The sequence below is a fragment of the Acanthochromis polyacanthus genome, chromosome 11 (assembly GCF_021347895.1).
Source record: "Acanthochromis polyacanthus isolate Apoly-LR-REF ecotype Palm Island chromosome 11, KAUST_Apoly_ChrSc, whole genome shotgun sequence".
Classification (NCBI taxonomy): Eukaryota; Metazoa; Chordata; class Actinopteri; family Pomacentridae; genus Acanthochromis; species Acanthochromis polyacanthus.
Window position 1 is genome coordinate 34312228 of NC_067123.1, and position 26451 is coordinate 34338678.

Sequence of the window (26451 nt, forward strand, 5' to 3'; positions counted from 1 at the left end):
TTAGTTACCTCAGCTAGAGTTGTTTAAAAACAACAAACAGTCATTTACAATTACATATAAGATTAAGTCGACCACTAACATTATTCTGTCAACCTAACCTGTCAAATAATGTTTACAACTTAAAAGCTTTTTCTAAATCAGTAAATTAGATTTGATTTCTTGCAAACATGCAGTTAATGAGTCCCTTGCATTATATTTTAGAGTGAATATGCAGTTGAAAGACTCTGTATTGTGACACTCTCGCCCCTTTAACCTGCTGCTGCATCGACCTCTGCCAGATTTGGTGCACAGAAGCTGGTAATAAGGTCCAGGAGTTTGCTTTGATGCGATTGTCTTGGTGTGCACGTCTGTGTTCATGCATCAGAACGTCAGAGAAGAGCATGTGTGCAGGACAGCTGCAGATCAGCAGTACCTGCCTCCCTCTCTGTTGCATAATCTCTCCACTTTACCTTAAAGTGTCTGCTCCTCCTCCTCTCATCCCTTTGTCCTTTCTCTCCTCCTCCACACATGTATCTGTCATTCCTCCCCTCCTCCTATTATCTCTCCTTTTATCTCCACCTCTTTACCCATCTGTCACCTCCACACCACCTCAAATTTCACTGCCACATTACTTTTCCTCTTTCATTTATCTCTCTGCTCCTCACATTTAAATCTGCCTCCCCTGATGTCCATGAAGCTTCAGCCTTCTCTCTCTCCCTTTCTGTCTGAACTGGCCAGGAGTCATTCAGGCCATCATTAAGCCAGTTCAGACCTCCAGCCAAGCTCCACTTCCATCTGCCGCCACATCTGACAGCAGGTGGCCTTTTAGCAAAGTGCTGACTCACACGGTAGACGCAGCAATTATATCTCTGCTTCATTACACAGCATTTAGCATCTTGTTGTTAGCGCTCCTCTCTGATCACATGGAAGTATTATCCACATCACACCAGGATGTCAAAGGGCCTTTTCTGCTGTCATCCCTCCTGATGACAGATTTGGTTTTGTTGCATGCCAAGAGTCTCATGCTTCCAGTCAGGTGGTGGGTTTTACACAGCTGTCATGGTGCAGCACAGAGAAAAAAACGTCTTAAGTAAACTCTGTAATTGATTGCTGACGTGAATCCACAGGGCCGTCCTGACTCAGCTTATCGGCACCACAGAGCTCTGAAGTCAAGATGTGGTTGCTTTTCACGGCTCCCCCGAGCAGATAAAAATAAACAATGCAGATGACTTTGGGAAGGATTTTTCTATTAACGTTGCCGTGTCTTATCTGCTGTCTTGCTTCTTTTTTTTTTCTTGCAGAAGTAAAAGGCAATAAAACAGCACAACATTAAAAACATTTTCATTGTCCAAATAGATAGCAGCTTTCTACTGAAAATAATAGAAGTATTCTGTGGAGCCACAATGTGTCAGCCAGTGTCCTGTTTACTAATAATCAGCACATTTGAGAGTTCATGAAATTGCAGCTAGCAACAGTCTAATTTGATTCTTTGCGTTTGCATTTTCTTTTTTGATTAAAGTTTATTCCTCCACACATATCATTAAACTTGTGCACAGCATCGTTTATCTTTTTTAAAAAAAAATAAAACTTCACATATTAAATACAGCTCCAGACCTTGGAACGAAGTTCAAATCGTTTAGTGTAAAAGAGAAGCATATTTATTAAGTCATGCATTCAACATTTTACCTATATACCCTAATACCTACCTGAATAAAGAGCTGAGCCATTCTTCCACACCTGTACAATTGACAGTATTCCAGTGGATATGTTTAGTATTTTTTGCACTATGAACAGCATTCTCTGCTTATTGCACTGCATCATGCAATTCTCATTTTGCACAACTGTGTTCATATATTCCTTTCTAGCTTGTAAATATCTGTATATATTGTGTGATATTTATCTTATTACTACTATTTTTTTCATCCTGTTCTTCTTTCTACAATCCCTTTATTTTTATTGTTCTCTTTTCATATTCCTAGGGTGACAAGAACAGCCAAAACCAAATTCCTTGTGTGTTGTGTATGTACTTGGCCATTAAAGCTGATTCTGATAATGTGCAAAGTACATTATTAGATTGCACCAACAAGTGCTATCTGCAAAATGCATTTAAAGTATCACACTTTTTTTTTAAATAAAAGCCTATGTGAGTGTTATATTACTGTATACCTTTAACTTAGTTGTCATGCATGTATGCAGCTTTTTATGACTGTTTGAAAACTCACAATAACTGCTGTTTTGCTATTTTTTTCTGTAATGCATTATATGTTAAACTGATCAGTGTGTTTTGTCTGCCAACATATGTATGCAAATTCAGTATTTTCTTGTGAAATGTAGTTTAGCAAAAGCACAAAAGTTTATGAAATGGAAATATCCACATGCACATAAAACTAAACTGCAGTATAACAGAGGTTCTGGTTTGAAGCGTGCTCACTTTCGTCTTTTCAGAAATGTCATACTAGTGTCTGTTCAGCTTGCTTTTCTGTTTAAATATTATATTACATGCGTGCATGAGCTTTGACTCTAAACCTGTTTCCAGATCCTAGTATGATTATGCATGCAACAAATGGCTCCAATTCCTTTTCTTTGCTTACATCTCCTGTACAGCTCGTTCTCCTTAAACTCGACCTGTTGATCTTGTTAGAGGACACCAGCAGGACAATGTTCTGACTGAAAATTACACAAATGTGACAAGTAGCTATAACAGTGACTCAGGCTTCCCTCAGGGTTTTTTTTCTCTGTCCTGGGCTTTTCTTGGACGCACTCAGAGGATTTCCCTCTTTGCAGGGGCTCCTGTCCTGCAGAAACAGAACAGCGAACCACACACATACTGACACCTGTGTTGTTCTGATTGCACTGAAGCTCAACACGCAATTCTCAGCATGTTCTGGTTGAGAATAAATTCACCTGCTGGGTAATCCAGTCAGGCTGAGCATTAGTGCGCTGCTCATGACGCACAGCGCTGGACGGTGAAGTCACAGGTCGACTCTGAAGCTGCTCTCGTTTTCTGACTGCTGGAGGATCATCGGCTCTAGTCTGTTATCCACTGAATTTTGTCTACTGATACAGAGGACACCTGTGTAATCATATTTACACATGCAGAGCAGAATTTCCCCACAGGGATTATTAAAGTTCTTCTTCTTCTCATTCATTCATGCTTTCTCTTACATCATTGTCACATTGATGAGTGAGTTGCCCACATAGCTGAAGAAATATGCAGAAAATTTTTAAATTAACTTGCTGAGAATTTAATCAAACAGCAGCAGAGACATTATGCTGCAGAGTTACATGTGAGTTTCATCATGGAGCATGTGCAACTTCTTCAATGCACAACTATGAATGGCTTTTTCTCAGTAAGATCATGATCCTCGGCCGGGGAAGATTGCCAGAGAATTTAGCTCACCTCGAAGCTTTGGCCGCGCTCCTCTGCAGGTTCAGAGCAGCACAAGGTTGGATCTGTCTGGTTAGGTAACAGATAATCAGTGGGAAGAAGCTGTTGGTCCTCCACTGTGCAGCTCCCTGGCTTCTCCATCGAGCACCAGCTACTTAGCCTCGTCCGCAAAGCCCCTGTTACCTAATGACAGAGCCCGTGTAGAGCCATGGGCCGGCTGATTTAGAAGGTGGCAGGTACAGATCAAAGAATCTGTTGAGCTGGAGCGCACTGGCCTTCACTTGCGTGTGTATTTGTGTGTGTGTCTGTGCTGTGCAAAGTTGGGGATTGCTCTTCAGTGGACAGCCAGTCAGATCAATGTTATGCAAACCTATTAGTCAGAGGTTGCAGTTCTGGCTCCACACAGTACTCAGGGACTCTCCCTCAGGGTCGAACTCACTGATGAGCTCTCACCTCTGTTAGGAGTGAATAACAATGTTGTCTGCTGGTTAAAGGCCCACGACGGAGAACCACGGCTTTATAATGCCAAACAATGCCACAGTGCTGGATAACTCACTGTTTAGTGTCACAGGAGCTTCTGCAATGCAAGCATTAACATTTGGAAATGTTGCACTGAATTTGAATCAAAATTTAACTCATGACTGATGTTTAATTCTTTAACACTTGGCTTATTGGTGTTTTGGCTGTTTTTTCTATTAGTTTTATGAGTTTGCATGTACAGGAGTATTTGTAAATGCAAGATTTGTATTATATTTTCAGATTATTTTGAACTTAAAAACAAATTGCACTTAAAAAACAACTTTGATGCTTTTAGATGCATTCGTTTTCTTCAAGTTGGAGTTGGAAGTGCTCATTATTCATCCATTTCTATTGTGTGCGTGTTTTATTCTTTGCTACAAACTACACAATGTAACATGGTTGGTGCATGACATGCAGTAACAAAAATAACATGTTTGTTTTTTTTGCAAAATTGCATGAAAAAGCTCATCATATAAAGTTGCTGCATGCATATACTTCTGTATTAATCAATCACTGTTTCTGCAGTAGTGTATGGCAATATTCAGGATTATAGGCAGCTTGGTTTTGCATGAACTCCACTGAGAATTTTTTTGCTGCATTAATTTCTTTAATATTTATTATTAATATGTACTTGTTCAACAAAGAGAAAACCACAATGAAGTTTCATCTCACAGAGGCTAAGCTGATGCATCCACTTGCATGTGTCATTCATGTTTTTCAGACATATAAACCTGCCGTTTATTACATGCAAAAAAAAAACAATTTTGCATGCAAAAAAGAATTTTTGCATGTAATGGATCATTGTGAACTCTGTCAGTGCGATCAGGATTTTGCTGACTCAGAAGAAGGGAGGGGGTTCTCAGTGTACTTTATAAGGCCATTAAGGAAACGCTCCCTGGAACACCGACTGAATAAGCCCCGTGGCTTTGACTTCCTCTAATCATCTTAGGCAAAGCATGGCTCCCAATGTGCCTGCATGGGAACACCTGTACTGGGCCACGGCAAATGCATGGTGGTTATCATCATAATCTGCTTCATGGTCATCATGCAATACTCAGAAATATATAAGCTTATTACATTGTCGCTCCTGCAGAACATATCAGAAGGAGGCCATGGGAGGTAATACAAAGTGAGCAGACAGAACTTTTTCATGCAAATATTTAAAATGTAGTCTTGAACTCAGTTGTTTGTCTTTCCAGAGCTCTAGGATGCAAATATCCCTCATTTGAGAGAAAACAGAACGGCAGGTAAAAACACACAGAATGCATGCAAAACTATACAAAAAAATATTTAAACAAGAATATGAGCAGGTATAAGCTGACGTTACACAGCCTGCACAGCTGTGTAATAATCACCTTTGACTTTTTAAATAATTCTGTAGGGGTTTTTCCCCTCTTATGATAAAAAACAGCTAGGGCTCCTAATCCAATAAACTAGTATTGCCAAAAAATATTCAATGAACTGCATGTACAAACTCTTAATGGCAAGCAAGTCGGTTAAAAAGGAGTTAAAATAGATTAAAATTATGCATTTTTAAACCATTTTAAATCATAAAAAAGACTAGACAAGAAAAAAGATGTGCACCATAAAGTTAAAATGTTGTTTAAATTTAAATGAAGCCATGCAAAGACTAGATACTAGATACAGTTAACAGAATATTTTATGTTAAATAAAGTAGGAACGCTGTATTTAAAGTTCTTTATGTGCGTTTTTAATGAATGAACTAGTCATGCATCCCACAACTTGTGTGTACATTTTTACATACTAATCACCATTCAAGTGCCGGGTCCTGTTGCCAGGACAACGCGGCTCCCCATTGGCGGCCGCCGCACCACGTGACACTCGGCCCTGACGTCACGGCGCGGTGCTGCGGGGCTAAGCAGAGTGAAGCGCAGCGGCTCCGGGAAAAAAGCTGGTGGAGTTTGGACTGAGAGCAGCCAGGGGAACTCCAGCTCCTGTGTGCGCCTCCTCGTCACCTCTCGAAACTTTCACCTTCCTGCCCGGTGCCTCGGTGTTATGGACTACTAACTTTTAACAAAGCCCCCCTCCACACAGCAACTTAAAAGCGAGGTAAGTTGTCGCTAACGTCCGTCCATTCTTCACAGTTTTTGCCCGCTTCCTGGTACTTTTTTCTATTTCCTCGCAGCTCAGGTGAGGTGGGTTCACGAAGTGTCTTTGCTTCTACAAACTACCATCAGCTTTCCTTTCTCCTCTTAACAACAACCTATTTCACACAGTTTCCTCCCTAACTTTGCTCTGCAGCGGTATTACACGAAGCTAGCAGCGGATCAAGCTTTACCTACATCGGTAATCGGATGAAGCTGCTGCTTCTCGTCCCAAATGCTCCTCAGAGGTGCTCCTACTTGTCTCCACACTGCATTTGATTGAAGGATGAGTAAGGATAGGAAGTGAAAAGGGGAGTCCTGCCACTGCACAAGGCTGAGAGAGGCAGAGTATCTCATTTCAGCAAATACACATCAGTCAGTCAGTGGATTAAAGCTGCAGAGAGGACGCAGCTTCACTGAAGCAGTGCTGCTGCTTTACCTTGAGAAGTGGGTGGAAATGTGTGTTGTCCTGCAGAAAAAGAGTGTTTTGTTCGCAGTTTTCCTCTTTAATTAGATGAGCATCGGTGTATAAGCATGCCTTAAGATGCTCTCCTCATTATTCAGAAGATTAAGAGGTGATAAAAGTTCAATATTGTCATAACTTTTGTATCTATAGATGAAAGTTCAGACGCGATTTCAGAGTAGATTTGCATTATCAGTATTTTTGCTGCAAACAAAATGCTTATGAAATGTCACAAAATAGGAAAAGGAAAACTTTCTATGCTGCAACAACAGAGCTGCAGGATAGATTTAGTTCGAAATTTGATATTGTAAATGATTTTTTAAAAATAGGCACAAATTAAGCAGTTAGTTTTTCTCATGGCCAAGTCTAGATAAACTTATGTTTGTTTTCAGTCTTACAATCAATGTTTTTTTTCATTTGTTGTAGTCTTTATTATGATAGAGAAAAGTAAAAATGTCAATATTCAATCTGTAAATAGATCAATTACAGATAATGACAAGTTAGATAGTTGACAAAAATTTACTAATTTATAAAATGAATTATGCCAAACCTTCACTTTTCCAGCTTCTAACTTGATTTATTGCTTCACTGTGTTGAATAGTTTATAAATAATTAATATAAAAAATGATTTGGCAGCATTAGACCTCGCTGGTTTCAGGTTTCCACCAGACAAACAAGCAGCTAGAGCAGGACCGAGGATGAAAGTCAACTGTAGGGAACATTTCTGCTTCTCACTCTGCCTTGTAGAATTCAAATTTACTCTCTCTGGCTGGTGGCTTGTGGTAATTGAGTGGCTTTTGGTTTGATGTGGGATGTAAACAGGAACCTATCATGGCTGAATTTCCTCCGGCGGTCTCGGTGATATGGTCACGAGGTGATCAGAGAGGGCGATGGTGTGAGAAAATCCCACAAATGGACACGGAAATAAAGGTGGCAGTGTGGAGAGGAGCTGAAGTTCACTGGTCCAGATGAAGCGTTTAGATCCCGAGGCTCAGTCACACAGAGAAAACCGCCTCCAACGCACACAAATCGCATCTAGCTGTCTTTCCTCTCTGTGGCTTCCAAACTTTTGATTTGATTTCAGCAATTCAACAACTGGAGCATCCAGCACAACACAACGAGAACATTAAAAGAGCTGTGGAGGTGGAGGGTGGAGTCGAGATAATAGCCCCCTTGGTGTCAAAAGCATCTCTCCAAACATTTCAAGATGCCGTGCTATTACGGATGCGTGCTAAATTTGAACAGATGTTCTATTTTTGTTGCCGTGGGTGTCCTGTGGGTTTGTTTCGGGCCAGACTGACCACATTGGCAGGAACCGTCTGTAGTTAGGCTCGTCTAGGCAGCAGTCTTTTGAATTGAATTAGACCTTTTTAGCGAAAGCGGACGAGCAGAGTGATTGGGTAAAAGCATGGATGAGTGGAACATTAAACTCAGGGAGGAAAAAAAGAGCGAGATGCTGAGATAAAGAATGAGACAGAAGAAGCAGAATCTGGCCTGCAACACAGATAATGTTTTGGACAGAAAGCCGCATTTCTCGCAGGCTGTGCAGCAGATATCGCTGGCAGAGAGGGGTGGGAGTTGTTTAGTCATCAGACAGATTGACATTTCCATCTCTGTTGCCTTTGTCTTTTTACAACAGGCTGTTTCAGTGAGACACACATTTAGATATGCAGTGCAAAACAAACAGCGCTCTCCTCGTGCAATCAGTAACAATTTGCTGCGAGGGATGGCGTGTGTGAGAGTTTTGTCCAATCCTCTGTCTGTTGCAGCTCTGCCTGCCTTCTTGCAGTTGTTGTCAGTGACACTTTTTTATCTTGTTCTCATTCGCTGCCTCATTATTGGCTTCGGCGTCATGATTGTGGTTTTTCTGCAGCGGCTTGACGCACAAAGCTCTCCGGCTCACAATGGGAGCTCATGTGTGCTGCATTATGATGAAGTTGCTGCCTCAGGTTTCTCAAATGCAGGACGGAGGTTTTTTTTTTAGTATCATTGTGGAGAAGGAAAGGGATGATTTAAGTGTGTCGTAAGCCTGTAATTCATGTAAATCAGGTGTGAAGCTTGGTGGAAACTAAACAAAATAGGGCTTGAATGTCCAGATAGACAGCAGCCAGACTGTGACTGTTGATGATAATAATAATAATAATAATAATAATAATAATAGTGACTTTATTTTATATAGCAGTGTTTTTGCAGTTAAAACATGCAAACAGATACAATCAAGCAAGATTTGGGAGGCAAGTCAGAGCAATCAGTTGAAATAAATAGTAAAAATGACAATAATTAACTAGATTTGCACACAAATCAAACAAGGGAACTAGGCAGTTTTGAAATTAAAGAATGAGATTGAGGGTTAAAATTAAAAGTAAAAAAATTAGAGATTTTAAGAATTGGAGAGACGACATCACACCAAGGAACCAGGCAGCTAAAAGTAAAATATAACATTAGCGAACATCTAAAATAAACAGGATATAATACAGAATAAAGCACTAAAACTAAATAAAAGTAAACTTCACCAAAAAGCAAGTCTATAAAAGTGAGTTTCAAGAAGTTACTGACTCTGCAAACCAATAAAACAGTGTTAAGGTGATGTCCATTAAAATGACAGATGGAGGAAGTAATTAAGGTGTAAAACAGAAACATTAGAAAGCAGAGGAAGATGTTGTGGTTTTGGTGTTTTGAGATTGATTTGATCTCTGTCCACAGTTTAATATGAAAGTTTAATATGTGCAGCTAATGATTATTTTAATTATGCATAAACATCATTGGTCCAATAGTCCAAAGTGACGTCTTCATTTTTCTTGTTCTGACCGGTCGTCCAAAGAAAACAGGAAATAATAGAATGTGAGAAACTAAAAAAAAGACGATTAGTCAGTGATTAGAACAGTTTTAATCATCTACACTGGAGGATGTTTTTGTCACAGGACAGTTGGCATCACACTCTCAGAGAATTACGACAGCGATTTGGTTAAATTTACAAGCATTATTTTTACTCGCATTTCACCCTGTAATTAAGGCCTTTTGACTTGTCATAGTTTTATTTTGCTATAATCTGAGATTCACTTATGGTTCCATTTTTTTCTGAAGACGTTAGTTTCCTCAGACTCAGCTTCAGTTTGGACCACCAGCGGTCCAGCTCTGACCTTATACTAAATAACACAGCAGCTAGAGTTTCAGTCCGACATTCAAGGAGTCACCAAAGTACGAGACGCTGAACGGACGCCGTCACGATACTTGTAATGTGAGCATGTGTGCCCCCAAAATTATGCACGGCTGCAGCAGCATTTGATGGCGCTGTGGCATGTTCTGCTAATCACACGTGTTCGTAAATAGGCGGCGGCTGGAAGATGTTCAAAGATGATCCAAGACAGACGTAGGTCAGTTGTAGGTCTTGTAAAATTCGAGCCAAAATGTCAAAGTGAGAGAGCGACGAGCCTTTTGCTTCTCAGTTTAAGTGCTAAGCTTGTCGACGTGTGAATTTTATTCAGCTGTTGCAGGTTTTATTTTGGTTTTCTAACTAACTTAGCTGTGAGAATTTTAAGCGTCACTGCCTGAGACGAATGGCTTTTGGTTTAAGTGCAAACCACTTCGAAGTGGCTTTGATGTGCTCAGTTTCTCAGACGCGGTGGTACATGAAATCTTACATTCGAGGCAAAACAAGTGGTCATGAGTCGAGTGTTCAATATGCTGTCGGTTCTGTCTTTTGGCATTGTATTTATCTGAACCACTGGTGATGTTTTGACACTGAAGGACGTGCTTGTAAATAAGGTCCTTCAAGGCTCTGCTGTGCTTTCATGCTACATTTTCATGCAGCAAATATCACTCAAGTCATCTGCAACAAAACAAACTCGCAGCGAGGATGAAGTGGGTTTAAAAGAAACTGAAAGGATGTGAAATGAAAAACACATCAAGCCTGCCAGCTGCTTGAACCTCAGCCAGGGTCTCCCTCCCTTTTTAAATTATGAGCTACTGCATCCATTTGGCAAGTCTGCTGCAGAAGTAAGACGTTTTATTGTTGTGTTTTTTACCCAAAACCACTAATATTAAGTGTTATGTTTGTTAAGGCAATTGTGAAGTCAATTTTGCAATCTATATACATGTCAACAATGATTTAAGGAGACTCCAGCAGGCAGAAAAGGAACAAAATAAGTTTTTTTTTAGCTTAATGTTCATGATATATTAATTGTCAAGAGTGTTTCTGCAGACCAGAAAACAGCATATACAAGAGTTTCAAACAATTATACAGCAGCAGTAATCATTCAACATTGAGCTCTTGCAAACACAGATGGCGCAAAGCAGAATTACAGATAAATTGCGCAATTAAATAGCAAAGAAGAACGAGTGTGTGATGCTGCAGTCATCTAAGTCATGCGTCTGTGTGTGTGGTGTGGCTTAAAATAAAAACTCAACTTTAGTTTGTCTTGTCTAATCTGAAACAAGTGAAGTTGTCGTTTTCAATTTGTTCTCACAGCTGAGATGAAGCATAGTTTTGATGTGTGGGTGACTATCGGATTGCGGGTCCTGCAGGTCTTATAATTGACTGCCTGTTGTGTGGAGAATGGCTCCCCTCAGCTCTGCAGCCCGCTCACAGATGCATCATGTTTCATCATGAATGTGTCATTCATAAACTCACTATCTGTGATCGGGTCTCTTTCAGTCGCTGCCCTCTTCCCCGCTCTGTTCTTGGATTATGTGCGGCGCTCTTGGGTTGAGATTTACCTGCAGGATATAAATGGAGACTTGTGTCTGTTACGCAAGTGGGCAACAAGATGTTCTGGGATGAATGCCGGGTGGATGGAGGGCCTTGGATTCAAACGGCAAGAAAGATTCGGCTGCAGTAGAGTCCAAAAATACCCCTGATGCTGTTTATTGTCAGTTGCATTAAAGTAATAAATAGAGTACTACTTTAAGATTAAAAAAAAACTCATTAATTGTGAGTTGTAGCAATAGTTTTTGAGTGGTCACAGGAAGTACTTGGTCAGATTCTTCTTTTGTTTTTTGTTCTTGCTTACAACTAATGTTTTTCCCAGTTTATAGCGATTAATCATTTAGTGCATAAAATGTAAAAACCGACAGATTTCTGAATTCCAAATTGACTTTTTCTTGAAGTCAGTGTTCACAATTTTGTACTGGAACCAGGGAATGTTTCTGGATGTTTTGTCTCTCAGAAAAACTGACTTAAATTAGGTTCTTAACTAACATATTTAATGTGTTTTCTACAATTCTACAATTTCATTTAGCAGACGCTTTTGTCCAAAGCGACGTACAACACAAGCAAGAATTCAGACATAAGAAAAAACCTGTAGTAAGGGCAAAAAGTGCAAAAAGTGTGATTGGTCAAAGGTGTTGCCATCAAGTTGCAGAAGAAGCAGTTGTTTTGGTAAAGTTCTTTAGGTGCAGCTGCACCAAATTTATGTATTAAAATAAATCTTGTTTATTATCAGTACCACTCAAGCATTGTATCGTCTAGACCTAAAGGCTTGCACATTTTAGGACTTCAAATAAAAACGGATTGTATATTTAATGGACGTTGCAATTAAAGAATTAAATGATGAACTCAGTGACTCATCCAGCAACTGTTTTAATTCCTGATTTAATGTATTAGTAATTTTTCAAGCAAAAATGTAAAACATTCATAAGTTGTACCTTAGTTAAATTCAAGTCTTTGTTGCTTTTGGTTTGATATGTAATAGGTAAGTTAATTTCTTGGCATTTTGAAGATTCTGTAAAGAAAATATAAAACATAATTGTTTCAGGTTTATGTACTTTATTGAAAGAAGAGGTTTGTTCTTGTACCAGAATACTAAAATTATTCATTTATTTTATGCGTTTACTTTAGTAGTTGGATGCGAAAGTGTTTGTCTGTAGAAGATTCTTTTGGCTTTAAACCTCCAGCTGGTGCTCCTGATGATGTGTTGTTGGTTTGGTGGTTGTAGGAGTTAAATCTGTCTGAAATCCCACCAGGTTGATCCCGTCTAGTGACAGAGGTCTCAAACTCTGAACGCTAAACGTCCGTGGCAGTGAAGGTGTGTGTACTTTCACCGTAATTAGAAACAGAAAGTGCGCAGTAACACTAATACCTGCACAGGATGAGGTCAGCGGCTGTTCTCCCCTCAGAAGGTTAAACTGGCGTCCACTCCCTCGTCCTGACCCAATGAGGTGGTCGAGGGAGAACTTGTCTTTGACCACGTGATCTGTCCGCCTGTCACAGCGCCGGTTATGCAACTGTGCCATCGCAGGTCGGCCAGCAGCAGCAGGTAAGAGCCTTAACGGTTAATTGTAGGCGGCGATCTTGCAGAACCAGAAATAGCAGAGATCTTCGGGTGACTGGCTGAAGGAACGGTCCGTAGAAGTCTGAGCTCTCATCCCATCGTTTCAACTTAGAATACACGCAAGTCTTCGGCCAAGAGGAGTGGCGGATTGCTGTTGTGGCAGTACAGATCTAATTAAATTATAGTAATCTGGAACTTTGGCTTGTAACAACTTAGATTTTCACCCGCACGTAGCCCATGCTCGGAGAAATCTGAGACATTTTGTACAGGATTGAACCAAAACCATATCGTTAACAGCAGACCAGCTTGAACAACTGAGCTTTAGTTTGATTCATTTAGATGTGAAATACGGAGATGGACAGGAAAGAAGGAATGTGACATTTAACTTTGACCTTCTCAGTGAGCATTTGAAGCAGTACAGACAACATGTACTTCATAGAAATTGCTCATGACATACCTTAATGTAATTGCAGGCAAGTAATGATAATAAAATGTAACTGTGAGGCTTCCTGTGTGCACCCATAATTAGAAACTGGTATATTAACAGTTAATGGATGACAATATAGTTGTAATAATTGCAAATATGTCTTCATAGAGCAGATACTCTGAACGACTAAACACTTTTCAAGGTCCCAATAACTATATTGCAGTAGATAATAAACATTGTTTATATGTATATCATGTATAAAATATAAATTCTTAGATGTGCTACCAGGGGAAATATGTGACAGGAAAACATTCGCTCTCATAGGCTTCTAGCTACTGCAAAGACTGTTCATCAATAAAATGTACATCACCTGCAAGTCTCCTGCCTGTTGGAGGAAATCACATCTCCCAAGAGAAAAACTCACAAAGAAAAGAAGCCAGCCGGGTTGCTTTTATGCCTCGGTTCATCCCATTCTTGAAAATGCAATATCTCTACAACACCTGGAAGGAATTTCATTGCAACTGGCAGAAATGTTCACTAAGACTAAAACATGAACTGATTCAAATTTGGTGATCTGTGACCTCAAAACACTTTTATTTTTTGGCAGAACTCAAGAATTCCTAATTATGACAGAAGAAAATTCCCACTGATGTCTGATTAAACATTGAATAAAATGCTGACATTTCTGTTTAAAGGCTTAAAGGTCAAGTCTGGACTAACATGGATGTAAACTGGTTGGCAAAGGCGTGCAATCATGAGGCTGTAGTTGTAGTTTAATAGTAAAATATTTATGTTGTGGTAAATACAGAACATTCATAGAAAAGACAGATCGTTGCACATGATGCTGCAAAATTACAATGATCCATTATTTTAATTGTCAGTTCATCTGTCGCTTATTGTCTTGATTTTTTTGTCATAAAATGTGTCAAAAATGTGCGTTATAATTTCCCAAGGATGATTAATTTTTCATGACAAATCAAAAAACAGAAGGTCAATACATAAAAATGCAACAAATATCATCCAATTCCATCTTTAAATGTGATATTTCCCGCTTTTATCTGTTCTAAATCATTATAAATTGAATGTGTTTGGGTTTTAAAGTATGTTTTCACTATTCAGTTACATTTTTTAGACTGAAACAAACATTTAAACAGATAATATCATCATTGGGTTGATAATGAAAGTCATTTTTTTTAAGATACATAAACATATTTAAACTCTCAAATTGCTAATTAATCCACTAAGCACTGTTCTGTTGTTGTTTATGTAAAGCCATTAAGCACAACACTAATTAACCTTCCCTCCCTCGTTTAGATTAATGAGGAGAGAAACATTTTAGCCGGCTCAGTTCGTCCATATTAATGTGGAAACAAGCGTGGCTGGAAGGAAGCGGTACGACGCGGCTAAAAGCAAACAACTGAACGAGCCGTCAGTCTTCGCAGAAAGTGCAATTAATTCTATTGTGACTCAAAGGCGCCTCGTGAAGTAATACGTTCCTTTAGGCCCACTCGTTCAGATAAACAACAATGATTGCACGGTCAGTCGTCATGACTACGGCGCCTTAATAATTACGGAAACCCGCCACAATCCATTAAGCGATTAAAATGCAGATGTGGAGGTTCAGTCCGGTGCATCAGAGAAACAGTGAGTTTATGAACGAGATGAAGATGGTAGGAAATGTTTGGCTCATAAAAGTTGTTTTAAAACAGAGGAACAAGAAATGCTAGAAAAGGATGATAGCATAAAATGAAGCTAAAGATCAATCTAAAGGAAAACAAAGATGCCGTTTGCTTGTGATTCTTAGTGAAATGTGTTATTGCCACATTTCAAGTTTGAAGCAAAGGTGTAATAATTTATTTTGAATGATGTGAAGATGGGGATGCTCATCTTGCTTTGCTCATTGATCAGTAAAATTAAAACATTAAAAGTCCTTTTAGTCATCTGTCTTTTAGAATTATTTGCTTTCAAAGTAACTGAGCAACAACCAAGCGACATTATTTACCATTTCACATTTTAGTCACCATCAGTAAGTGATTTATATCATGATGAAGTGAATATAACAAATATAATGAAGTAGTTTATTGAAGCTCAACCATTAATAAAACACACTAATCTCTATTTGTCATCACTTGTACTTCATCACATCTCTTATGTAGCCCCATAACTCAGTGCTTGGTGATTTAAATCATTGTAGGTGTTGTACATTATCTGTTCCAAACCCTACAGCAGATTGCGGTGATACAGGAAAGGACAGGTTTTACTTTTCTTATGCACTGATTTCCTTCTTGTGTAATCTGAAGCAGTGGGCGAACTGCATCGTGGGAGCTTATTTTTTTCACTTGTTCACGGTCAAAAATGACAGATACAACATTTTCAAAGGTTTAGCTTTTATTCATCATCATTCTTATTGGTAAGAATGTAAATAATAAGAGTAGGAAAACGGCTCAAAAAGTAGCTGCTACCTCCTTTTAGTAGCACAGATAAAAGGCTTGTTCTTTCGTGTTCAGGCTTTTTTCTGATTGCTGCGTTAAAGTGAGTAAAGTTTTGGATATTGTGCTGCTGCACCTCAGTGCTGACGGCAAGAGCAGCCTGCATGCTGGTATCTTTATTAAAGTGAATCAGGGATGAGTCACCCTCATGCATGAATCATGTATCAATAATAGCCTGATTTTACTCGCAGAGAAGTAGAAATGCATTGTGGAAAGTGAATGCTGCTGGTATTTTAAAGGCCAGCTTTTCAAGGCAGATCAACACCCCTTTCATTCAGACGCTATTGTTAAAGTAATCAGGTGTTGCGTTTTTATTTGTGCCGCGTCCTGCAGCATAATAGCTTCTATTTTGCCGTATCTGATTGAATTAGTGAATGAACCTACCTGATGAGCGATTACTAATACCATACCTGACAAACTGTGGATTTTATTTTCTTTAAATTGTGCTCATTATTATGTAATGTCCTTTTATTCTTCTGTTTATCAGCCTCCTGATACCTACATAGATGTGCAGGATTATTAGAACTCTGCTCAGGTTAGTGGCGTTTTTAACTGCAGTTGTCAGTTTTCTTTGTTTATGCATTTTTATTCACTGTGGTTGCTCATTTTTCACTGCGTTGCAAAGTCCTAAACCTCTGTGGAGACAACACAAACATGGCTAGTAGTAGTAGAGAGACCTCCATAATGTCTGCAGTGCAGCAAAGTTCTGCATTTCTTTTATTATTTATTTTGCAAAATGGAGAGAAAGACATGTATAATGTTTTTCCGCGTGCAGTGCCCACAACCAATACGTCCAAATATGGGGATTTTACACACTGTAGTTATATTACTGCTTGCATTTTTATCGCTTATCATCTCTGTGCAAATCTAAATAGTTTTCATGTGACTGTTGTTTACCAGCGGCTTCACGATTGCACTGAGGAGAGCAGAATTGTTTGTTTTTCACAGAATCTAATTAGAGCAAAGAGTTGAGACGTGAAATTAACTGACTCTTGGTTAAATATCACGATTAGATAGATGTAAATGGTATAATTTATATTTTTTCACAATGAAACGCTTTTCTTGTTCAGGTGAATGCTGGTTCAGTTCCTTTTGGTGCCATTATAGTGACCAAACTCACACAAAAGCAGAAATCCTCATGATTAGGCCACCTGTTCCTACTGTGAGTCAAAGTTTGTGTCTTAGATTTCATTTTAGAGCATATATTTTGTCATGGAAATGCACAGATGTGGCTAATACATCCATGAGGATTGCTTTAATAGGGCTGCATAGTCAGTATTATTTGCTACACTTGTGCTTTCCTGCTTTCCTAGCCTAACAGGTACAACCATAAGGTGAAAGAAATCTCAACTCAACCTGCACATACCGGCACAGTCCTGACGAGAATGTTTCAGTCGTCAATGTGCACACACTGTCCTGTCGGATTAGTATGTGCCTTTAATAGGGTTATGAACAGATACATGCAGGTCTCAGCTTCTTAATTAGCCCCCCTGTATGGATTATCCCTCCCAGGTCCAGGCTGTTTGCCCCTGTCTAATGTGAAGGCAGACACATTTCAGGTCCGTATATCAGCGGTTCACATGGGACCTCTGCTGTGTCGCCGCTGATGTGTTTTGTTCCAGGAGTGATGAGCATGTAAACAGGTGTTAATCTCTTTTTCCCGCAGCATTGAAGAGAACTATTGGCAACAGCAGGGGACTTCTTGTAGGTGGCTGCCACATTGCTGGAGCTCATTGTTTACTCCGAGTTAATTAAAGGATTATAGCCGCCTGTTTATGAAGCGCAAGTGAGACTAAAATAAAGGGAGACGAAGACATTAAGGGATTTGACAAACTAATGAAAGTCCTGATAGTTGAATTCAGAAAGGGTGAGAATTCACACAGTTGCACTTAAAATGCAAAAACTAAGCCAAAGCTAAATGAATCAATAACCAGTTTGTGTATTTCTTGTGTGTTTTTTTTTTTTAACTTCCTTTTGAGTCGATTCATTCCAGTTAGTCAGATAAACATATTTCCACTGAGGCACACTCTTTGCATGGAAGCAAACATAGTAGAAACTCTCTCTCATTCACCTTTAATCAATTAATACATCAGATAAATGAGCAAAGCTTAGACAAGTCAAATGGAATGGTTAAATAATTGTATACGCATTTATTAGGTAGAAATTTAAGATTTTACCTCTATGAGAGTTCCTGAAATATCTTCCACAGGGGCTTCGGTTAAATTTAGCTGCTACTTATTATATGAGTTTTATTTTCCTTTCCTTTTCTGAACTCACCCTTTAGTATTTTAGATTTGGAGTCATTAAACAAAGCACAAGAAGAGCAAACACTCACTGAAGGAGGTGATTCGTGTTCATTTCTATTCCCTAAACCAGCTAATTTTACGGTGATTTACTTTGCTCTGACCTGACCTTGCTGATTTTATCTGTCATTATCCTTGGCTAAGCTTTTTACAGCTTCCCTCTTGTCTTTAGTCTGGAGAGCTCAGCAGCAGTTAGCCGCCTGACAGGGGAGGGTGCTAAGCACATTAGCTGCAAGGTTAGATGATGAGCTGCGTCCTGAAGTGAATTTAAAATCTCCCCGTTTACTTCCTGCAACAAATGTTCATTGGATGACTGTCAATTGCATCACTTTGGAAATTTCATTCTTTCAAATCTCTATGAAATGCGCCACCAAAAGCCAAACCAGGTCAATAAAATGTCTTATCTGTAATACAGAGGATGTTGATGTGTGCGTCGACAAACGAGCCTTAGAGTTCCTGCAGGAAATAGATGTTGCCTCTGCAGAGATGCATGCACAGCAGGCACAGTGGCATGCACGGGTTTAGCAGCAGGTGTGGTTGTGCTTCGGTAGTAGTTCCGCACCAGGAAAACATTTGGTGGTCTCGTGCTGCAGGTGTTGGCTGTGCAGGAGACCACACGCTGAACTTATCTGTTTTTCTTTTATCTGTTCTACTGCCATATCTTTTATGACAGTGTTTGTTTGCATTTGTTGCACGACAACAAACGAAATGAAAAAGATAAGACCATATGTTTAGTTTGTGCTGAAACGTGTGGGTGTTTCTGCCCATTTTCAGGGCTCGGGAAGATTTCAGCCAAAGTTTCAAAAGCAGCTCTTTGTGTGAGCAACACTGCGACATTAGCAGCTCAAGTAAACATAATGATAGGGTGCTCTGACATCCCAAAACTCCCAAGCAATAGCTCCACTCCACAGCAGGCTGTCAGGAAAGGCTCTGATAAACACTGAACACTGCAGCAGCAAACGGCAGCCGCTCAAAATCTGTTTCTTTTCAGAGTTAGTGGCCAAAACGGTAAATTAATATTGGACTTGAATTTGTCAGGGGACCAGAAATACGGCTCCAAACACATGATAAGATTCCTTGTGCAATAGTAACTATTTGCTCACCAGTTTAGCATGTCAACTTTATGCCATTGCTTGTGCATCTATGACAAAAAGTGACTGCAGGCTTAAATCTTTGAACTCCAAGCAGTTTCTAGGCGTTTTTTTAGTCTTGACTTCTTTTTACTCACTGTGGGCTCATTTTTCACTGCAGTATAAAGTCCTGCCCCTCTGTGAAAACAACACAACCACAAGAACACAAAGCAATCATGATATCAAAGAGAAATAAAGTTACATTTCTTTGAATATTTACTTTTTAAAAATTAAAAGCCTGCAATCAGCAACAGTTTTCCTAGTGCCCACAGGTGTTACCAGTACTGGAAAAAAATAATGACCGTACATAAGTCAGATATTTTATTACTTAGATTATTGACTGGCAGCTGAATTTGTGTCATGTGAGTTTTGATCACAGCTGAGTGGCTTCACAGTTACACCAAGGAATGCAGAATGCTTTCGTTTTTTCCAGAATATAGTTAATGCAAGTGGTGTGTTTTTGGCAAATTGAGACATGTCGAATAAAGCGGTTTGGATGAAATATCACCGTTTAGGCCTAGATTTGGATCATGTTGCAAACAAACTGCACAGATGAATAGTTCAAGGACCACTGGAAAGTTTATGACATTTTGCTAATTTAAAAAATACATACATACACACACACACACACACACACACACACACACACACACACACACACACACACACACACACACACACACACACACACACACACAACATACTTTAAACATGCTGCCAAATTTTTAAATAAGTTAACCTTAGCCTTTTTATGTAAACTACTACATAGCTACCTTCTGCAAGTTTTTTATATGTGAAGTTGCATTAAGACTGTTAATCATCATTTTTTTTGTCTCCTTTTCTCTCCCTCTTTGATCAGAAAGACTTGAGGTCATTTCAGATTATTTTTAACGACCTTTTCCCGTCTCTCTCTGTCTTCTCTTTCCCCACTGTCAGCAGTCTAAAGCGCCGCTGCCCTCACATCGACCACAGCCTCACTAAAAGCAGCGACCATGGGTAAGCAGAACAGCAAGCTCCGTCCTGACGTCATGCAGGACCTGATGGAGAACACGGACTTCACCGAGCATGAGATCACCGAGTGGTACAAGGGCTTCTTGCGGGACTGCCCCAGCGGCGCCCTGTCCATGGAGGAGTTCAAGAAGATCTACGCCAACTTCTTCCCGTACGGTGACGCCTCCAAGTTCGCCGAGCACGTCTTCCGCACGTTCGACGCCAACGGAGACGGGACCATCGACTTCAGGGAGTTCATCATCGCCCTGAGTGTCACCTCACGTGGTCGGCTGGACCAGAAGCTGAAGTGGGCGTTCAGCATGTACGACCTGGACGGGAACGGATACATTAGCAAGGCAGAGATGCTGGAGATTGTAACGGTGGGTCTGCTGCCCTTCTGTTCAATCAACCATTCTGACTTTCTGCTCCTCTGTCTCTATACAGCCCTCATTCTTTCTCGTAGAACTTGCATGCCATCATGGTATCACCGTGTTCCCTGGTCCTAAAACTACTCCTGCAGTGAAGCAACATTTTGCTCCACCATCCATACCAGCTGCTACATCATATATCCATCTGCTTCTGTGTTCTGCACCATCTGACCGCCCACAGCAGGAAAACCAGCCGCTGTGTAATTTTAGAAACCAGCAGTTCCTCGCTGGTCCTCTCTAAATACGACTCGTCCACAGTGTATTTCTAGAAGGGAGCGGCCCTGCTTTAATCCTCACATTGACTCAGCACTACATCCAGCAGCTGCGCAGTTTTAGGAGGAGCCGTCCCCCCATCGGTTCTTTACAGCAAACATAGACTCCTCAGCTTATCGGATAAAAGCGGCAGACTTTTGTCCTATCGTCTCACACACCGCAGACACACACACACCACCCAGCAATCCCGTCCACATGTTGTTACATCACACATCATGCTGCTAAACTGAGCAGAGCGACAAAGAGTGTGTAATCCCCTTCTCCAAATCAGTGTTCCTTATTTATAGTGTGTGCCTATAGTGAGCAGGTGTTTGTGTGTGGAGACGCTCCAATACAGGGCTACAACTGGTGATTATTTTCCGTCCTGATTAATGTACTGATCATTTTTTGCTTTAATTATTCTGTAAAATGATGATTCAAAGTCAGAAACACACCAGTGAAAAGGAGAGCCGCAGCGAATCCTTTTAGAAGCTCAAACTGCTGAATACTTGAGGCAATTTTTCCTGATAAATTCCTCCAATGATTGATTGATTTGTTTTCTCTCAATTTTAATCTTCTAATTACCTCCCACATTATGTCTACAGCAGATTGTGGAGTTAGTTTGTTTAATTGTCCGTTCGGAAATTCTCCATGTCTGTGGCAGCTGTTCACAAATTCAATCGTGACGGAAAAGACAATTACACGCATTTAAAAACAAAGTGCTTCACAACAACAGCACTAAGAGAACGTTGCACAAAGCTCATATCCCCCGGATTTGTTTCACAGACCGATAATGGAGGGAATGACAGATTATCGAAGCCCGCTGAGGTGGAATCCTGTATGTCTAACTTAATGTTAACAACTCAAAAAGAAATCCAATCCCAACTCTTACTGAGGTTGTTCTTGATAAAGACACATATTAAGAAATACCAAGCAATAAAGCAGAAAGTTAGAATACCCTCCTCAACTGAACAGTAAAAAAGAACAACTGCATGTAATTTGCACCCTTTTCTAAAGTTATCTTCATTTATTTTAGAGATCAATTAATCAAATATACAAGATATAAAAGGAAGGAAGATATAAAAGGACACAAACTAAGTAAGTAATAATGAAAATAACTGATAGTCTGGGTGCCCCGGTAGCTCAGCTGGTTGAGCGGGCGACCCATAAACAGGAGCTATAGTCTCAGGCGCAGTGGTCTGGCTTCAATTCCAGCTCACGGCTCTTTGCTGCAGGTCTACCCTCCATGCTTCTCCCTACTTTCCTGTCTGCCTCTCAACTTAACCTGTCAAATAAAGCCAAAAATGGACCAAAAAAATCTTAAAAAAGAAAATAGTTGATATCATTATTAGTGTCTGGCTGGTGGATGTGTCTGTACACTTTCTGTGACACTTTCACAGCTGCTCTGCTGTTGAGACAGATGTTCTGACTAAATTTTCATTCTTGTGACAAACTTTTCACTTCTTCTGCAGTTAAATTGTCTCACAGAAAGATTGTAGGAATAAAAGAAGAATAATGAAGACAGCCAAGAGTCATAGTGCAGCAACGCAGCTGTCTCTCTCCTCAGATATCAGGCTGACATATTGTCCAGAGCTTCTGTTGTCCCGTCTCAAAGCGACCGTCATCGAGGAATAAATGTGCACATCATAGCAGTAAAAACCATATCGCTTTTGGTTTACATTTCTCAAACCTAAACAATGAGGAAAAATCTATAGGTTAACCATCTATTTAAAAAACATGAACTGCATCAGTTTGACAATATTTCCTGTTTTTTTCTTTACAATCAAATCAGGCTGCAGAGCCGAAAATAAATGAAAGGAATCTTTTATTTCTCTTTCTCCCAACAGAAATGATTTCATTGATAAGTCATGAAGATGTTGCTTGCACTTTGTGATAGTTTGCAGTCGTGCTTCTGGCTGTAACCACACACGTAGATATACTTCCTGTGGTTGTTTTTATCACTGGTGTCAAATGTGGCTCAGTGAAACTGACGTATTAAACTCACCCATAGTCAAATCAGCAGTGAATAGCTCTTTTTTTGTCCAGATGCAGTCAGAGAGCCTTAATCGTCTTAACAAACATCCACAATAAGACTTGTGTTTCTCTTTTCTGTGTCTGTCTTCAGGCCATTTACAAGATGGTTTCCTCGGTGATGAAGATGCCTGAAGATGAGTCCACGCCTGAGAAGCGCACAGATAAGATCTTTAGGCAGATGGACACAAATCGAGATGGTGAGACCTTCTTCTCGTCTCTTCTTTTCTTTCTTTAGCCCTCTGAACTTCAGGCAATTTTTATTGCAATACAAAATCCTGCACCTCTAGGAAACAGCACAACCATGACTAAACGTTGCGTTTTTGTGCATTATAACAAAGCTATAATGTCTTAACTCAGATAAGGAAACAATGAAGGAGGATTGTTATTTTTGGGTAAATTTCTAAAAGAGATGTGTAGTATACACTCCCAATTTTAAGCAAAGATTTATTTTTTCCCCCCAATAAAACCACCAGTCACGCGTGATTAGTTCAAGGACCATTTGAAAGTTGTTAATGTGACGATTCTTCCGTGTTTTGTTTTGTTTTTTAAGTTTCTTTCTCTGTTAAAAGGTGTAATTTTGGCATTTAGGTGGTTAAAGGCTATTGCTGAAGGATTGTACACAGACTGATCTGTTGCTAAGTCACTACAAAGCTTAAATACCAGATAAAACCACACTAAAATAAACTTGGGATATTTCACTTTATTAAGTAGCTTAATAAACAAAACTACTAAAATCTTGTTAAAATAACTGTACTGCAAAAAATGAAGGCCACATGCGCTGATTAAACCCTCATCTCTGTCTCTCAGGTAAACTGTCCCTGGAGGAGTTTGTGGAAGGAGCAAAGAACGACCCCTCCATCGTCCGGCTGCTTCAGTGTGACCCCAGCAGTGCTGGACAGTAGAAAACTGGACTTTTTCCACACTTGATCAATTCAACACGTTTTCAAAATCACTCCCTTCTGACTGACCTGAGATTTTTTGACATTTGATATCTTGAGCTATAAAGGCACATGAACAAACATGCAGACACACATCGACTCCATGCAGCTGTACATACTACAGATACTGAAGCCTGATGCGTATACACCCCTTTAGACGTGCACACACACTGTTCATGCACCTCTATGCCTGGTTGAAAGCTCCAAACACGGGTCTCATATATGGTACGAATATAAGTCAGTGGACTGGCATCCCATCAAAGACTTATTTAACACCGAATCAAAGCTGTCAGCGAGGATAGTCCAGCACATTCATGCGGTACGTTGAGCCGAATCCAAGTTCGCTCTTTGTTTTTATTTCTTTTATTTGTTACTTTTAAAAGCACACTTCCCGATCTGAAGGGAATCCTGCTCATTTTGTTCTGCGTGACTGACTTGGGTTGTTTGGCGACGACGCACAGATTTTTGCTAAGTATTGAAATCTAACTCCACGTTAACACTGGAAGAAATGAAGAGAATGAATCTGGGACTACAAGTGTTCTCAGCTGCAGTATGGCTATGTAGGCAGAAGGTCTGGGAATTGTAGTTTTTAACCTTAAACAAATTTTAGAAGGAATGAAAGAAGTTTTTATTTTCTCTTTTTAAATGTTGGAGGAATGTTACAACGAACCAAAACTGACTCAGATTTCTACATGAAGGGGAATATTTTGACTGCAGATTACAACCGTCTGTTCTTTTGAAAGTGACTTTTTATGCCAAGTTCAACACGCATACACACAAATAAACACACGTTTCTCACACAGATGCACACATTGATTTTACGCATTAACACATGAACTTGACATATACATATAAACCGAACTGTGATTCTCTTTCTTCAACTATGGTTCAACAAGTGTGTAAGGAAAAAAAAAGATAGATGTTATGTGAATATATAGTATGTACTTATATATTCTTTTACTCTGTGATAACATTGTGGCGATTTGCTGCAACGGAAGAGATTCACTGTAAAAATTTGACGTATAAATTATTGGAATGTGATGATAAACGTTTTATTTTCTTTTACTTGACAAATATGACATGAAAGAAAGTTGTACAGTATATTCACTCATATTTATACTAGATGTTAAAGCAAAGGAGAGGACCACACATATTGCTATGCATTTAGCTTTGAATATCATCTGCTGCATTTAGTTCATGGAGGTTTTTTCCCCCTTTGAGTCAGAAAACAACTACAGTTTTATCCTGATCTCCCCAATCACTTTACATTTCCTATTAAGAAAGACATTTTTTAATGTAAAATGTGAACATTTTTAAGCAGTCTCCAAACTAAAGTGCACCAATAATCAAAAATGTTTGTGCAACATGTCTCCTAAATGTGCACTTTTTTCCTCGTCTGTAACAAAAATCAACTACATCTGTAATTGTCAGTTAATTTGAATGCTAATATGACAGTTACAGAAATTTTTATAACGATAATACACACTTGCAGACGTTTAACTGACAGATCAATGCTTTGGCGTAGGTTGCGAGCGAACAGCAGCATCCACCAGACCTCGCTGTGTTTTTGCAGGGTTTACAGATAGCTCTCCGCTGCTTTATATCCGCATTAATTTACACCTGCCTGTCCCTGCTGGTCTGAAAACAACATGAGATATCGTGGCGGATAAATGCGACTTTGGGGTGAAAAAAATAATACAGCTGTGATTAATTCTCCGGGCTTCTGCACATTTCAGCGAGGCGTTCAGGTACTTCAGTCCCACATTACATTTCAATAGCATGTTGTGGTCAAGTGCCAAATATAGATGAATTAAATAAAATAAAAAAAAAACCACACAGTATTGTATCCATTTATACTGTACAGTTGTTACCTGTCGAACAAAGAAACAACCTTTGTCACTGTATCATTTTGTAGATTTTGTATTGTTAACTTGCATTATGTGTTCTGTGTAGGATGTCCATTTTGTTATTCAAATAAAGACAAAATGGGAAGATGCCTGATTCATTTTTTTTATATATAGACACAATTTAGCAAGTTAGCAGTGTGGCCAGCAAGACTATGTTGGCCAGTTGATTAAATATTTTAATTATTTAATGGTTTTCCATGAGCTTCTGTGCAGACACCACAGTGCAGGTCATATTTGTGGTTTTAGGGGATTGTCACAGGACTAATTACTCTGAAACTGGGTGCAAACCTGTGTTTTTCCACATCTCCTGATTTTATAAATGTGTCAACTACTCCATTTAGGAGCAACCACTAGATGACATTCCTATTAGCCTTAGCTTAAAGTTAAATGTTAACTGGCAATCTTAGCTTGCTACCACTAAAATAAGATAGTGAACATGCTAACATACCTTTGAAGACCCAATTTGAAATTATGTTAAATTATGATGTGAAACCTTTTCCCAAAAGCTATGAGATTCCCCTTGCTTGTAGTTTATTGTTTAGTTTAAATTATCAAATTTTAGCATCCCTCCCTCCTTGGAAAATGGATTCACTTGGACCGCTCCTTTCTTAATCCGTCCTGGAGACCAGATGTCTGAGGAGGACCACTGGACATGAACACAACAAACATCTACAAGCCTGTCTGGGCAGGCCATAGTAACCTAATGGTGCCAACAAACGGTCTGTTAACCTGGATGGCCAGTGAGTACACTTTTTACAAATGCTCTGTAGAGTGTTATTAAGTGCTTTTATATCCCAAGACCCAGGAAAAAAGGTTTTGTCATTTTGATT

At 39.5% G+C, this 26451-nt stretch overlaps 1 protein-coding gene across 2 annotated transcripts; it reads left to right on the top strand.

The window, feature by feature from the left end:
- The first annotated feature begins 5749 nt into the window (after window positions 1-5749).
- On the top strand, window positions 5750-25708 carry ncaldb (neurocalcin delta b). Of its 2 annotated transcripts, none has more exons than XM_022212749.2 (4): window positions 5750-5956; window positions 20012-20442; window positions 22868-22973; window positions 23584-25708. In XM_022212749.2, the coding sequence occupies exons 2-4, from the start codon at window positions 20065-20067 to the stop codon at window positions 23676-23678; spliced, it is 579 nt and encodes a 192-aa protein (XP_022068441.2). In that variant the 5' UTR covers window positions 5750-5956; window positions 20012-20064; the 3' UTR covers window positions 23679-25708. The 2 variants fall into 2 exon arrangements, with proteins under 2 accessions (XP_022068441.2, XP_022068365.2); XM_022212673.2 differs by having other exon boundaries at window positions 5751-5956; window positions 20009-20442.
- The last annotated feature ends 743 nt before the right edge of the window (window positions 25709-26451 follow it).